The 16681-nt window shown below is 42.1% G+C and overlaps 1 protein-coding gene across 9 annotated transcripts in view; it reads right to left on the reverse strand.

Moving 5' to 3' along the window:
- dnmt3aa (DNA (cytosine-5-)-methyltransferase 3 alpha a) overlaps window positions 1-16681 on the reverse strand; it is a 361546-nt gene that overhangs the window by 22022 nt on the left and 322843 nt on the right. For 6 of the 9 annotated variants that reach the window (XM_078399368.1, XM_078399367.1, XM_078399365.1 and 3 more), the window contains 2 exons: window positions 13532-13632; window positions 6111-6180 (listed from right to left, as the gene is read on the reverse strand). In XM_078399368.1, the coding sequence (XP_078255494.1) occupies window positions 6111-6180; window positions 13532-13632 (171 nt within the window). The remainder of the gene's footprint in view (window positions 1-6110; window positions 6181-13531; window positions 13633-16681) is intronic. The other 3 variants (XM_078399366.1, XM_078399364.1, XM_078399370.1) reach the window with 1 other exon arrangement.

Raw genomic sequence — 16681 nt, forward strand, 5'->3', positions numbered from 1 at the left:
GACGTGGCATCTGTTGTCAAAGATATCCTGTTCCTCCATTGGGTGCCGTGTGGTCGTCTTTGCAGAGGAATTCATCACAGATTTATTGGTTTGATGAGATGTCTAACTTTATATAAACTACTTTGAATCGTATTGAATGAGAAGAGTTCCGGATCAGTCTCTGCCCCTAAAAAAACCCTCAATTAAATATGGGATGTTATCTTCTCCATTCTGGAGAAAAATGGACAAACATTTTGTCGATTAAAAAAGTAATTTATATTTCCTTTATCGGTTACTTTATGATATTTCAGGTTCTATTTAAATCTTATGTATATGCCAATTTTCATTTTGCTCTCTGTAAATGGGTTAAATTTTATAATTGTAAGTGTTTTTCTTTATCTGAAAACACCCAGGTACTAGAAATGGTGATTCATAAAACAAAATAACATATCCAACAAACAACATACAGTGCCCTCCATAATGTTTGGGACAAAGACCCATCATTTATTTATTTGCCTCTGTACGCCACAATTTAAGATTTGTAATAGAAGAAATCACATGTGGTTAAAGTGCACATTGTCAGATTTTAATAAAGGACATTTTTATACATTTTGGTTTCACCATGTAGTAATTATAGCAGTGTTTATACATAATCCCCCCATTTCAGGGCACCATAATGTTTGGGACACAGCAATGTCATGTAAATTAAAGTAGTCATGTTTAGTATTTTGTTGCATGCCCTTTGCATGCAATGACTGCTTGAAGTCTGCGATTCATGGACATCACCAGTTGCTGGGTGTCTTCTCTGGTGATGCTCTGCCAGGCCTGTATTGCAGCCATCTTTAGCTTATGCTTGTTCTGGGGGCTAGTCCCCTTGAGCAGGGTCTCCTTCCAGAACGTCAGTGCGGTTTCCGTGCTGGGCGTGGAACTGTTGACATGATATTTGCTGCACGTCAACTCCAGGAAAAATGCCAAGAGCAGCATAGCGACCTGTTCGTGACCTTCGTCAATCTGACCAAAGGCCTTCGACACTGTCAGCAGAGATGGCTTGTGGAAGATAATGCAGAAGTTTGGCTGTCCCAGCAAGTTCGGCGGCACGGTAGCGCAGCGGTAGAGTTGCTGCTTTACAGCGAATGCAGCGCCGGAGACTCAGGTTCGATCCTGACTACGGTTGCTGCACTGTAAGGAGTTTGTACGTTCTTCCCGTGACCTGCGTGGGTTTACTCCGAGATCTTCGGTTTCCTCCCACACTCCAAAGACGTACAGGTATGTAGGTTAATTGGCTGGGTAAATGTAAAAATTGTCCCTAGTGGGTGTAGGATAGTGTTAATGTACGGGGATCACTGGGCGGCACGGACTTGGAGGGCCGAAAAGGCCTGTTTCCGGCTGTATATATATGATATGATATGATCACGATTGTCCGGCAGTTCCATGACGGCATAATGGTGAAAGTGCTGGATGATGGAGACGAGTCGGAAGCCTTTCCAGTGACAAACGGCGTGAAGCAAGGTTGTGTTCTTGCCCCTACACTCTTCAGCATGGTCTTCTCTGCCATGCTGACCGATGCCTTCCGTGACTGCCAGGATGGAATACACATCAGGTACAGGACTGACAGCAGGCTGTTCAACCTCAGGCGCCTGCAAGCTGTTACTAAGGTGAAGGAGTCCATCATCAGAGATTTCTTATTTGCAGCAGAGAACAGACGCACTGCAGAGGCCCAGAGGAAACGCACCGCACGCAAGGCCCGGGCTACCTCCACTTCCACTGCAGCAGCCATCCACTTGTGTCCTACGTGTGGGCGTGCCTTCCGGGCCCTCAACGCCAGCACAGAGCAGAAGATGCAGCATGAAATGGACTGCTTCTCACAGGCCTGTGACAACTTTGGTCTCTCCATTAGCACCAAAAAGACTGAAGTTATGTACCAGCCCGCGCCTGAAAAGCCCTACCAGGAACCACACATCACGGTGAAGGGGCAGAATCTACAGGCAGTCGACAGCTTTACCTATCTGGGTAGTACACTCTCGCGAGTGGTGAACATTGACGCTGAGGTCGACAACAGGATTGCCAAGGCCAGCGCTGCCTTTGGGCGACTCCGTGGGAATGTTTGGGAGCGGAGAGGACTCAGCCTTAGCACCAAGCTGAAGGTCTACCGTGCAGTGGTACTCACCACTCTTCTCTATGCCAGTGAGACTTGGACTGTCTACAGCAGACATGCCAAACAGCTCAACCACTTTCACTTGAGCTGCCTACGTAGACTCCTTCACATCAGGTGGCAGGACAAAATTCCCGACACAGAGGTCTTGGAACGGGCCGGAATCCACAGCGTCTACACCCTCCTACGGAAAGCCCAAGCCAGATGGGCAGGCCATGTCATCAGAATGCCCGAGAGTCGACTGCCAAAACAGCTTCTGTATGGAGAACTGTGTCAGGGCAAGCGCTCAGTAGGAGGACAGAAGAAACGGTTTAAGGACTGCCTCAAAGTGTCCCTCAAAGACTTGGACATCAACCTCAGCACTTGGGAGTCTCCTGCTCTGGACCGTCCAACCTGGCGTAGCAAGCTCACCACAGGAGCCCGTGCAGCAGAGAACAGACGCACTGCAGAGGCCCAGTGGAAACGCACCGCGTACAAGGCCCGGGCTACCTCTACTTCCACTGCAGCAGCCATCCACTTGTGTCCTACGTGTGGGCGTGCCTTCCGGGCCCGGATTGGCCTCACCAGTCACTTCCGGACCCACAGTCACCAATCCCCCAACTGAAAGTGAAGTCATGGTCATCTTCGAACCCAAAGGACGAACAACAAGCTTATGCTTGTTTTGGGGGCTAGTCCCCTTCAGTTTTCTCCAGCATATAAAAGGCATGCTGAATTGTGTTCAGATCAGGTGATTGACTTGGCCACTCATGAATTGACCATTTTTTTAGCTTTGAAAAACTCCTTTGTTGCTTTAGCAGTACGTTTGGGATCATTGTCTTGCTGTAGAATGAATCGCCGGCCAACGCGTTTTGAGGCATTTGTTTGAACTTGAGCAGATAGGATGTGTCTATACACTTCAGAATTCATTATGCTATAACCATCAGCCGTTGTATCATCAATGAAGATAAGTGAGCCAGTCCCTTCAGCAGCCATACATGCTCAGGCCACAACACCCCCACCACCGTGTTTCACAGATCAGGTGGTATGCTTTGGATCTTGGGCAGTTCCGTCTCTCCTCCATACTTAGCTCTTGCCATCACTCTGATATGTTAATCTTCGTCTCATCTGTCCACAAGACCTTTATCTAGAACTATGATTGCTCTTTTAAGTACTTCTTGGCAAACTGTAACCTGGCCATCCTATTTTTGCAGCTAACCAGTGGTTTGCATCTTGCAATGTATCCTCTGTATTTCTGTTCATGAAGCTTTCTGCGGTCAGTGGTCATTGACAAGTCCACACCTGACTCCTGAAGAGTGTTTCTGATGTCGGACAGGTGTTTGGGGATTTTTCTTTATTATGGCCTGCTAGTCCCTTTGCGATTAGTACGCTCACCAGTGCTCTCTTTCTTCTCAATGATGTTCCAAACAGTTGATTTGGCTGATGTCTCCAACAATTTTATTCTTGTTTCTCAGTCTCATAATGACTTATTTGACTTTCATTGGCACAACTTTGGTCCTCATGTTGATAAACAGCTATAAAAGTTTCCAAAGGTGATGGAAAGACTGGAGGAAAGACTAGGTGTTGAGAGCTCTCTTATACCTGCATTAAGGAGGCAATTAAAAACACCTGAACAATTACAAATGCCTGTGAAGCCATGTGTCCCAAACATTATGGTGTCCTGAAATGGGGGGACTATGTATAAACACAGCTGTAATTTCTACATGGTGAAACCAAAATATATAAAAATGGTCTTTAAAAAAACCTGTCAGTGCACACTTTAACCACATGTGATTTTTTTTCTATTACAAATCTCAAATTGTGGAGTACAGAGGCAAATAAATAAATGATGGGTCTTTGTCCCAAACATTATGGAGGGCACTGTAAAATATGGCCATACAAAGAGACAAATTACAAGGTCCCGTTGTAGAAATTATGAAGTATTCTTAAACATTTTCATAGCTTAATTCTCTCCTTTCCACTTTTGGAGATGCATGCACAGGAATTCCAATCACATGTGTTCATGGGGGCATGTTTAATGGCTACTGGGAGCACACATTGCTCTTTCTTGCTTATGACCTTGCGCATGACATTGGTCTTTTGTCATTTCATATTGATCTAACCATATCAAAACTCAGAAGTTAGTGTGGTTATTATGTATTTCATCATCCACAGATTGTACTCTGTTCATATAAAATGCAATTTTTAAAGCTGAACCTGCTTTCTGTTCTGCATTATTTTAGAAATTAGAGACCTTGCAAGTAACTGTGACTTCAATTGCATTTCTGTTTTGTAACATGAGGTCTCTGGATGAGTTAGATGTGAACTATTTCAGTTTGCTTAATCTGTGGCACTTGATTCTGACCAATTGATCAACTGGCTTCAAGGATTTGTTTCAGTTTAATTCAATTGGCAAATTGTGTGCCACTGTACATTTAAGATAGCATCAGTAAGTAGTATTTCTATCTTCATTAAATTCTGAATTTATGCAGTGGCTCAAGAAGATGGCGCAACAGTACCTCAATGTTAATTAGGGTGGGCAATAGAAATGACAAGATAAATTTAAAATGATAATTTGCATCTGTGACATGAGTAAGATATATATACATCTCCTACAACATTTAATATTGAACAAAATACCAAGGGGCAATGAATCTACAGATGAAGAATGAATTTCCAATTCCATGCAAATGTTGTTGTCAAACTATTTCAGAATCATTTTGCAGCTGAGTCAGATCATAGATGCATTTTATCATTTGTACAGAGCCAATTGGACCATAAATATATTTTGTTTATTTTAACTTTAAAGAGAGGTTTTGGTATGTTTGATATGATCTCGCAGCTGCTCTTTTGTCACCCTCAAAATAGTGGTGAAAACAAGGGAAAACGTTCTAGTAATGTAGAATTCTCTGTGTTCCGTTTTGGATGAAAACAGAATAAGTTATTCCTGATATCTGGAGGAAGTCCATGATGCATGTCCATGAAGGATAGTTCAACTGAGAGCATCAGCTACTAATCGGAAGATTGAAATGTGAATGCAGAAGAATAAGGATGAATTCACCTTTAAAATATTACTAATTACAGGCAAATTTAGAAACTGAACAGGATGATTCAAGGAGGGGCAGGGTAAACTAGTGATATGCAGCATTAATCCTCTATGTTCTCTTCAACACACATCCTCAAATCCTTCAGTTTACTAATTATGATAATGGTTGACGATGCAAGGTAACACTGCAAACCAGCATATTTGGGAAATGAATTCTTTGGGATCGTTATGGGATTAAATTTGCTTTTCAGTTAAAAATTAATAGTAACACAGATCTAGTTTAAAAAATGGTGTATTATTCTTTTTCTGCTGTTATCTGTTCCTCTTGGGATTATGGAACTCCGTGACTAAATGGCAAGATGAGCAAGGGTGACTAACCTGAGCAGACTCTGTGTTCATTTTACATCCTAACCGATCCACCAAATGTCTGTGGAAATAAAATTGTGTTGAGTATAATACTGAGCACCCAGTCAGAGCTGTCAGTTTGGTGCCTGGGGTTGGTTCTGTTTAGCAGAGTGCAGTACCTCAAAATATGTGGAAATGAATTAGGTACTACACAGGTTCAATCGTACATCGCTCCAGTCTAAAGATCAGGCAATTTATCTTTCAAAAGAAATCCTTGCCTGGGATTTGCCCATGGGCAGAGAGTGAGGCTTAGATGTGTGATATAGCAGCCAGTGAATCGATAAACAATATTTCTGCCAAGGAGATGGGGAAAATCAATTCACTATTCTTCTCTCCTTGTAATCTGATATAAATAAGGCAAGAGTACCTAGAGACTTGCTACATCGACCTGTTAGGAAGAGACTGTGGAGAGCAGCGTCTACAAAAGTGTAGGAGAGAAATTAATATGAAGTGATTTCAATTTTTAATCATCCTAAAAATGATAGTTGAAATTGATTGCAAGGCCATTCATTCCAATGATAGTAAACCATTGTACAGATAGCTTGTACTAACCTTTGCTGTCCTGCCATGCTCAAGACAGTTCTGAAGATCAAGTTTATCGTTATACATGGCAACCAGTGGTCTAAAAAGAAGAAGAGTCCATCAGTTTTCTGCCATCAGATTGGAACAGTGATATGGAACATAAATTCCAACGCCCATTTTACAGTTCAAAACACGGTGAAGAGTTTTATAAGTGGGGTACGAACAAAGCTTCCTACTGTATTCATCAAATCTTTTCTCATCCTCTTTGTAAACATCAATTGCATGTCTCCCAGATAAGTTGATACCAAACTCTGAGTGTTAATGTTAGTATTTTTCCCATAACTGATGAAATAATACAGCTGTATGGTGATTATGAATGAAAAGTGAAGTACAGAAAATAAATATGTCAAGAAAAGTGGAGACTTGGAAAGAAATAGTTGCCTTAGTATACAGAAATTACATAAATATAGGAAATTACATTAGTATCATCAAAACTAATTTTTATGAAACAGTTGGAACCAAATGGAACACTAAACTGTCTCCCTCATATAAGTGATAGCAGTCAATCCCAAACTCTAATTAAGTTATGAGCATGGATTTGTAAAAGCCCTCAGCTACTTAATTACTTTTTAAAGCAAGTTAATACCTTATAACAAACACAAAAAAAACTTTCTTAAAATTAAATAAAGTAACGAACTCCATTGATGCAGGCAGTGATTAAGTGACCAAAAGGTCTGAGATTCAATCTCAACTTGATATTGTGTTAGCATTTTCAGCCATTTGGCATTTGAGCCCGGTTAATGAGCCTCAACAACAAGCTGTAATTTCCAAGAGTATTTCCAAGTGGACTGAGAATTGAGCTAAGACTTTAATGTGACATGTCTCTGACAGAAGGATATTGCGGCTCATTGCCTTTTTTCCACACAAGAAGAATGGCTCTTTGGTGACTTAGTAAGAAGTTAATATGTTCAGCAATGTTTAATAGGAAAGTGTAAGTTCTTCTGAAATATTTTAAAGATAGAGATGTTAAGTTTTTTCAAATGGGTAAATGCATCAACATATCCAAGCTGAATCTTTTATTTATTCTGTAATAGGCAGTTGCAAAGTATTTACTTTGATGTACATATGTCATAATTAAAATATATTATTTCAAACGGTCATTATCTGATGACAGCTAGTTGAACCAAAACCTGGTTTCCGTGACGCTATTAGTATTTGTAAATGATAACATCACCTTCTAAAAGTGCTATTCTTGGCCGGTAGGACCTAATTGTTATATTTTTAATTGCATTTTTTAATCTAAGGCTCTTAAAACTTTACTTCGTCACATTTCCCTCAACACCACTTTTGCAAAGGTCAGAACAAGATAGATTAATTGACAAGTAAAATTTTGAGTGAGTCTGGGAGATGAATATTTCCTTGACTTACATTTCATTCAATTCTGAAAACTTGCAAATGTATGATACCTTAAGAATATTTATATTGTCTTGAGGTACAAAATACACATGTAGCATACGTGGGACAAGATGCTCACAGGCCATAATGATAATGATAGGTACTTATCATCGGCCAGTCTATTTCTCCCAGTAAATGCCTTCAAGATAGAGACATGACAAATGCATAAAGTAAGCAGATGTTTCATTAAAAAAACTGAGAATATAAAATGAACAGGAAAGCGAAAAAATAAGAAATTCTCCAATTTAAGAAACGTTCTGAAGCCCCTTTTCTCAAGCTATTTCCATTTAGTTCTCCTTTCCAATGAAGTTCAGTGCTTCAGAAGGTGGATGTATCTCAAGTTCTTGAAAGAATATCTTGAACTGGTCATTATGGGGTGTTAGTTTGTTTGCCTATGTCAGAAATACAGAAATTGGATTAAGTGCAGGACGTTGGAAACCAGAGCAGAAGGTCAGCAAATGGAATGGCTAATGGGAAACCAGTTTATGACCAGAAAGTCTCAAAGGAAGGACGGGCATGGAGAGGTTAAGAAATATAGTGGAATTAATGGGCTGAAGTGAACTTATTTCAGTGCAGGCAATGTGGTGCTGTGATGTGGGAAAAGCAGATTAACTTAGCGCTTGGATCAGTGCTTGGTACTGTGATGTTGAAGCCAGGTGACTGGAAGAGCATTTTGTGGAAGAGCATTTCAGTGGAAGAGCATTTTGGGAACAGTGATCACAATTCCATACGTTTACTGAAGAAAGATACAAAAATCTGAAGAAACTCAGTAGGTCAGGCAGCATCTCTGGAAAAAAAGGAATAGGTGTCATTTTGGACCGAGACCCTTCTTCCATGAGTTTTACAATAGTTATGAGAAAGGATAAGTGTGGACCACGGGGGAAGATACTAAAATGGAGTAAGGCAGATTACAGCATTATTAAGCAGAAGCAAGGGAGAGTAAATTTGGAGCTGTTGTTATTGAGCAAGTCCATATCTGACACGCAGGAGTCATTTAAAGGGCACTTGATCAGAGTTCAGGACCAACATATTCCAGTAAGGATGAGGGATAAGAATAGCAAGGTAAAGGAACCTCGGATGACCAAAGAAGTTGCAAATTTGGTCAAAAAGTAAAAGCAATTACATGTAAGGTTGAGAAAGAGGAAGTTGGACAGGGCCTTGGAGGAATAAAAAGCAAGCTGGGAAGAACAAGCGAGCAATTGGAAAGGCCAAAAGTAATTGTATGTCATTGACGAGTCAGATTATAGAAAATCCTAAGGCTCTTTATATGTACATCATAAACAAAAGGGTAACCAGGGAGAAAGTAGGACTGCTCAAGTATAAAGGAGGGCATTTATGCTTGGAGTCAGAGGGTATAGGCGAAGTACAATTGAGTACTCTGCACCTGTATTCACACAGGAGAAGGACATGGAGGACAGTGAGATTAATATGGGTAATACTAATATGCAATGGCATTTTGAGATCAAGAAGGAGGTGGTGTTGAGGCTCTTGAAGAGCAATTAGGTGGATAAATACCCAGTGTCTGATTGGATCTGTCCCAAGTTATTGAGAGAGGCAAAGAAGATTGCAGGGACCTTGGTGAAGGTCCTTCTTGCGTCACAGGCAAGGTCCCAGAGGATGAGAGAGTAGCTAATGTTGTTCCTTTGATTAAAAGGGCAGTGGAGATAATCCTGGAAACATTATAAACATTCTGATATTCATTTCAGATTTTAACGTATATTTAAGAACATAAGTGTAATTTGTGTTCGGGCACATGTGTTATATGAAAATAATTCCTAAAAAAGCAATCAATCCTCATACCATCAGTATGACACCAGATTGTTACCAAGATTTTTCTACACAAGTCTTTGGAGGAGGACTCGAATCTGCAACCTTTTGACAAGGTGTTGAGCGACTGACAGCCACAATTGCCATACTTGAAATAGGGAGAACTGGATGGTTGCTGGAACTGTGATAATGAGGTTGTGGCCTAAATAATGCATTCGTTCTATTCCAAACATGGGTTAATCTCACCTCCTGAGCCCAGCACTTTCCAATTTAGTCCCCAAATATACTTTTCATTATTTTAAAGTTGAACGTAGATTATTTCAGCATGTGAACAAAAGATATAAAATAAAATAGTGCCTATTAGATCACCATATATAATTAACATTTATTACAGAGCATTATTTTAAAAGAGTCAATGGCTCCTTTCAAATACTGAAGAGAAGGGTGTTAAGAGTCCATTGGACAATACCTCAGGGAGCCTGAGGGTAAAATACAAAGCTGAAGAAAAGTTGAGAAGTCACTCAAAACTGAGTTATATTTGTCTCCACTGAGAAGGAATAAGAACACAATTATGGGCATTTGTTTCCTACCTTGAAGCATGACAATAGGCTTTCCAATAGCTGAAGTGATATTATATTTTTGATAGCCTGGCCATTTACCTTCATTAGACCTTTTCATTTCCAACTGCCAGCGGGCCATCAACTGCCTCAAATTTTCCACTCCCCTGACTTACTCTAACCTCTCCCCTCCTGAACGTGCAGCCCTCCGCTCACTCTGCAGCAACCCCAACTTGGTTATCAAACCCACTGCCAAGGGAGGTGCCATGGTAGTCTGGCGCACTGACCTCTACCGGACTGAGGCCAGATGACAACTCTCAGACACCTCCTCCTACTTATCCTTGGACCATGACCCCCACTGACGAGCACCAGACTTAATCTCTAACATTATCACTGATCTCACCAATTCCGGCTCTCTGCCCTCTAATGCGTCCAACCTTATCGTTCCCCAGCCCCGCACAGCCCGATTTTACCTTCTCCCTAAAATCCACAAACAGAACTGTCCTGGCAGACCCATTGTTTCTGCCTGTTCATGTCCCACCGAATTAATTTCTACCTACCTCGACTCCATCCTATCCCCCCTGGTCCAATCCCTCCCTACCTATGTCCAAGATAACTCACATGCTCTCCATCTCCTCAATAACTTCCGTTTTCCAGGCTCCCACTCCTTCAGCTTTACTATGGATGTCCAGTCACTCTACACCTCCATCCCCCACCAGGATGGTCTTGAAGCCCTCTGTTTCTTCCTCGACCGCAGAACCAGCCAATCTCCATCTATCAATACTCTCCTCCGACTAGCAGAGCTGGTTCTTACCTTCAACAACTTCTCCTTTGACTCCTCCCACTTCCTCCAAATCTGTGTTACTCGCATGGGCCCCAGCTATGCCTGCCTCTTTGTAGGGTATGTCGAACAATCCCTGTTCCAAGCGTACAATGGCCCAATCACCGAACTCTACCTCCGCTACATTGACGACTGCATTGGTGCTACCTCTTGTACCCATGCAGAACTCATTGACTTCATCATTTTCACCACTAATTTCCATCCTGCTATTAAATATACTTGGACCATCTCTGACATCTCCCTACCGTTTCTGGATCTCACCATCTCCATCACAGGAGACAGACTCGTGACCGACATTTACTACAAACCTAATGACTCCCACAACTATCTTGACTACACTTCTTCCCACCCTGTTTCCTGTAAAAACTCTATCCCCTACTCCCAATTCCTCCGTCTGCGCCGCATCTGCGCCCAGGATGAGGTGTTTCACACTAGGGCATCAGAGATGTCCTCATTCTTTAGGAAACAGGGGTTCCCCTCTTCCATTATAGGTGAGGCTCTCACTAGGGTCTCCTCTATATCCCGCAGCTCCGTTCTTGATCCCCCTCTCCCCATTCGTAACAAGGATAGAGTCCCCCTTGTCCTCACCTTCCACCCTATCAGCCGTAGCATACAACAAATTATCCTCCAACATTTCCGCCACCTCCAACAGGATCCCACTCCTGGCCACATCTTCCCATCTCCACCCCTTTCTGCTTTCCGCAGAGACCGTTCCCTCCGTAACTCCCTAGTCCTCTCATCCCTTCCCACCCAAACCACCCCCTCCCCAGGTACTTTCCCCTGCAACCGCAGGAGATGCAACACCTGTCCCTTTATCTCCCCCCTCGACTCCATCCAAGGACCCGAGTAGACTTTCCACGTGAGGCAGAGGTTCACCGTAACCTCCTCCAACCTCATCTATTGTATCCGTTGTTTCAGATGTCAACGTCTCTACATTGGCGAGACCAAGCGCAGGCTCGGCGATCGTTTCGCTCAACACCTTCGCTCAGTCCGCCTTAACCAACCTGATCTCCCGGTGGCTCAGCACTTCAACTCCCCCTCCCATTCCCAATCTGACCTTTCTGTCCTGGGCCTCCTCCATTGTCATAGTGAGGGCCAGCGCAAATTGGAGGAACAGCATCTCATATTTCGCTTGGGGGGGGTTTACACCCCAGCGGTATGAACATTGACTTCTCTAACTTCAGATAGTTCCTCTGTTCCTCTCTTTCCCCTCCCCCTTCCCAGCTCTCCCACTAGTCTTCCTGCCTCCTACTTCATCCTATCTTTGTCCCACCCCCTCCCCTGACATCAGTCTGAAGAAGGGTCTTGACCCGAAACGTCACCCATTCCTTCTCTCCCGAGATGCTGAGCTACTCCAGCATTTTGTGTCCACCTTCGATTTAAACCAGCATCTGCGGGTTTTTTTCCTATCCATTAAATTTTTGATGTGATCATTAGGAATCTTCCAGCAGTTTATGCACATGTTTTGTACATGTACATGAAATGCAACAACATTCACAGTAAAATTCACAGAAGTTACCATAGAATGCTACCTTAGTTGAGTCTACCTTAGTTCACTGAGTCAATGAAAACTTGAGAGAAAGAAAGTTACAGAGACACAGTGAAAAGGAGAGGAAAAGAAATAAGAAAGAAAAAAATTCAGCAACAAAGAACAAGCAAGAATTTACTGGGAGCCAGACTCAATTTTGTTGATTGTCTGTGACATACAACATATCATATCATATCATATATATACAGCCGGAAACAGGCCTTTTCGGCCCACCAAGTCCGTGCCGCCCAGCGATCCCCGTACATTAACACTATCCTACACCCACTAGGGACAATTTTTACATTTACCCAGCCAATCAACCTACATCCTTATCTGGGGAGAACCAGGCATTCACTTTGAAGACAGTATATTTTTGATGTTTTCATTAATTGTAGAGATGTGAAGTTGTGATTGTGGATCAGGCAGCCACATAGAACTACGGAATGTGAGAATTTGTTTTGCATAATACATAAATCCTCTTTATGTATTTTTCAGTTTCCACAAGTATTTTTTTATTAAAGGATGGCCTTCCTGCATTTGCCATCATAAATATGCACAATCAACATGATTAGAAAGTATTAGTTTTCCCTTTATGGGTTAAAATATTCACCCTACAAACCTGGAGCATGTATATCATAAGGTTAGGATTAAGTATGGAACTTTTAAAAGGATTCATAAAATATGTTTCTTTATTCATTATAACTTTTGATTTCCCACATAAAGTGACGAGCTGTTTACTATTTCCAGTACTTTGATTATTTAAATTTGTATTTGTAAAATATGCTAATTTTAAGAATTAATTCAACCCTTCAATACTCTAATCACAAATATAACCCCAACAGCACACACGTGTAATAATTTAAAATATGGTGTGAAGCATTTAAGGACAAACGTGTAAAAGGACTGCAATAATTAAAAATAAAACACTGACAATTAGCTTAACAAGTGTGTAGCTATCTTCTAAACACATGTTAACAATTTTAAGCTTCAGTATTCCTTGCCAATGAATTTTAGCAGTTCAGTATCAGCTGGAATATACCACAAACATAGACTACCTTGGCAGAAATAGGAAAATTGCTCAAAATGAGTCAACATGCAACCTGCCCTCCGATCTGGATGTAGAGAATAAACAGCATAGGACAGGATGTTTCTTGCTAAAAGGACGTCTGCAGCGAAGAAAAGAGGAAATCAAATGGATATCTACTCTCCATCATACGAAGTTCTTTGCCCATGGATAGAATACTCTACTGAGTCTCACTGTGTAATGCTGTCCACTGGCTAATTCTCAGTTTGGCTCCCTCACCGTTCTTTCACCAACCTGTTCATACCAGGAAGGTTACCCCAGAAGTAACGGGCTCGGTGGGCAGCAGAGACCTCCTTGGCATCAATCATCACAGGATTACACTACCATAAAAAGAGGAAAGGATAACTACATTAGTTTCATGAAATTGAACAATATGTTTTGAGAGAAGTCTTCTTTCACCCCGTTACCACCTTCCCCACCCCTTACTTTAAGATTATAAAAAACCATCTTATCAATTTGAATTTCTAGAATGATGTTTTGGTGCATTGAGAACATAAATAGGTTTTTCCCATGTCTTTTAATCCATTATAGTTGTGCTGGGTTTTTACTGAATTCACAACCAAAAAACCCTGCTGGCAGAGGTAAATGACAAGTGCGTGAATAGCTCCTTATGAGTAACTATTAATGATGTTATCATTTTTAAAAACCCCCCACTAACTTTTGTTCATGATATTCAGATTTCTTTGAAAGTGCGGGGATCGATTATAAAGGAATGACAGAACACCTCGGAAAGAATAATGGAACTGAACATAGCCAAGTTGAACTTACGAAGGAAAATTATATTTAACATCTGCTGAATTTCTTTGAGGGTGTGATTAGCAGAATAGATTGGGGTTTGGGAGTGTATTTGGATTTCTGAGAGGTTTTCAAACCATTTTGCATAGGAGGTTGATTAACAGCGATGAACCATGAAATAGGGGATAATATACATAAACATAGCACAAAAAGTAAGGAAATTTGTGTTTGGTAGATTATTTCTTTGTTGTAACAATGCTTCTTGGCAATAAATCTTATACCGTTGGAAAGCCTGTTTATTTCCCTTTTAAATAGTGCCACATTTGTAAGGAACATGCATTTGTGGGATGAGCAGCAGAGCTGAGTATGTGGGTTGCGCCCATGAAAAATCTGCCAAATCTTCTCTGCCAATGCCAAACAGCTTATTCTGCCATTGACTCTTGTTCGGTGTTGTTTGGTGGATTGGATGATTGAAGTCTGAAGAAACAAGACATATTGGCAATTTAACAATTTATTCATTTAATAAACAGGAGCCTCAGTAGCGTGTGGAAGAACCATACACAGCCACAACAGCCTGGCACCTTCTCCTCTTCATGCTGGTCACCAGCCTGGTCACACACTGTTGTGGGATGGCATTCCATTCTTCAACCAGCATTTGTCGCAAGTCAGTCAACGTGGTTGTGTTGGTCACTCTGGCACGAACAGCACGCCCAAGCTGATCCCACAAGTGTTCAATGGGGTTGAGGTCAGGACTGCTGGAAGGCCATTCCATCCTCTCCACTCCCAAATTCTGGAGGTAGTCTCTGAGAAACCCTGCTCTGTGGGGGCGAGCATTGTCATCTTGGAGGATAGAGTTCGGTCCCAGACTGGAGATATGGGATTGCCACTGGTTGCAGAATCTCATCTCGATATCTCTCTGCATTGAGATTGCCTCCAATGATGACAAGCCTCGTTTTTCCAGTGAGGGAGATGCCGCCCCACACCATCACACTGCCTCCACCAAAAGATGTTACTCTATCGGTGCAGCAGTCAGCATAGCGTTCTCCGCGTCTTCTCCACATTTTGACCCTATGATCCAACTGCCGTAGGCAGAATCTGGACTCATCGCTGAACATAACGTTCCTCCACATGTTCAGGTTCCAGTGCACGTGTTGCCGACACCAGCGCAAACGGGCCTGACGGTGAAGGGCAGTCATGGCAGGCCTCCTGGCAGCCCTATGAGACCGGAGATCGGCTGCGTGCAGTCTGTTCCGAATTGTCTGGGCAGAGAGCCGTCGGCCATATCGTCCTGCAAACCTTGACTGCAAATCTGTAGAAGACAGCCTACGGTTCCTAAGTGCTGACAGGGTGAGGAAACGGTCTTCTTCGGGTGTCGTCTTCTTGGGATGCCCACTTCGCGGCCTGTCTCTGACATCCCCCGTTATATGGAACTTGGCCTTCACTTTGGAGATGGTACTAGGGCTCACTCCAAATAATGCCGCAACTTGGTTTTGCGGAACACCAGCTTGAAGTTGCCCTATCGCACGGGCCCTATCCAGATCAGTCAAACGTGGCATGCCGATTCTTGGAGCAGACACCTACTGACCACTGTAGCAGGGCTCATGCTCACAGATGCTGCCAATCAGGTGCCAATCAGGCACCTGATTGTCAGCAGCAGGCGGTACCAGAAGCTCAAAACAAGAGTCAATAGCAACAGCAGAATAAGCTGTTTGGCATTGGCAGAGAAGATTTGGCAAATTTTTCATGGGCGCAACCCATATACTCAGCTCTGCTGCTCATCCCACAAATGCATGTTCCTTACAAATGTGGCACAATTTAAAAGGGGAATAAACAGGCTTTCCAACGGTATAAGATTTATTGCCAAGAAGCATTGTTACAACAAAGAAATAATCTACCAAACACAAATTTCCTTACTTTTTGTGCTATGTTTATATGTATTGAGAATTGGTTACACAAGAGACTTTGGAATCTGGAATTTTCAGTACTAAACATTCCTCTGCTGGAGGAACCCAACGGATCAGGCAGTATCTGTGGAAGGAAATGGAAAGTTGAGACAAGACCCTTGCATTAGATGTCCCCTTCAAAGGATGCTGCCTGATCCACTGAGTTCCTTCAGCAAATCATTTCGCATATTGATAATTGGTTATTGGGCAATGAGCAAAGAATGAGAATGAATAGATCCTTCTCAGGTTATCAGGCTACGATTAATGGAGTCCCCACTGGAGTTGATGTTTTGGCCCCAGCTTTACATGGTTTAGATCAACAGTTGGACCGAGGAGATGGTATTTGATATTTTCAAATGTGTTGACCATACCAAACTAGATTCATACATAGGAGGATGTAAAGAGGTTTCAAGGAATGATTAACAAGCTGAATTAGTGGAGGAAACAACAGTACATGGAATATAATGTGGAAAAATGTGAGGTGCACTTGGGTAATTTGTTCAATGGTGAGAGATTGGATAGGGTTAATGTCCCACCTTGCTGTATGGTTTGCTTTGGATAACTTGTTACTTGAATGCAATACAACTTTCTTAGAATGATAACTGAGGCGTTAAAATAATTCCCAAAGTCTACATTTTCTTATTGTAATAACAAGAAACTGCAGATGTTGGTTTGTCCCAAAGATAGACAC

Source organism: Rhinoraja longicauda, chromosome 5, assembly GCF_053455715.1.
Source record: "Rhinoraja longicauda isolate Sanriku21f chromosome 5, sRhiLon1.1, whole genome shotgun sequence".
Taxonomy (NCBI): domain Eukaryota; kingdom Metazoa; phylum Chordata; class Chondrichthyes; order Rajiformes; family Arhynchobatidae; genus Rhinoraja; species Rhinoraja longicauda.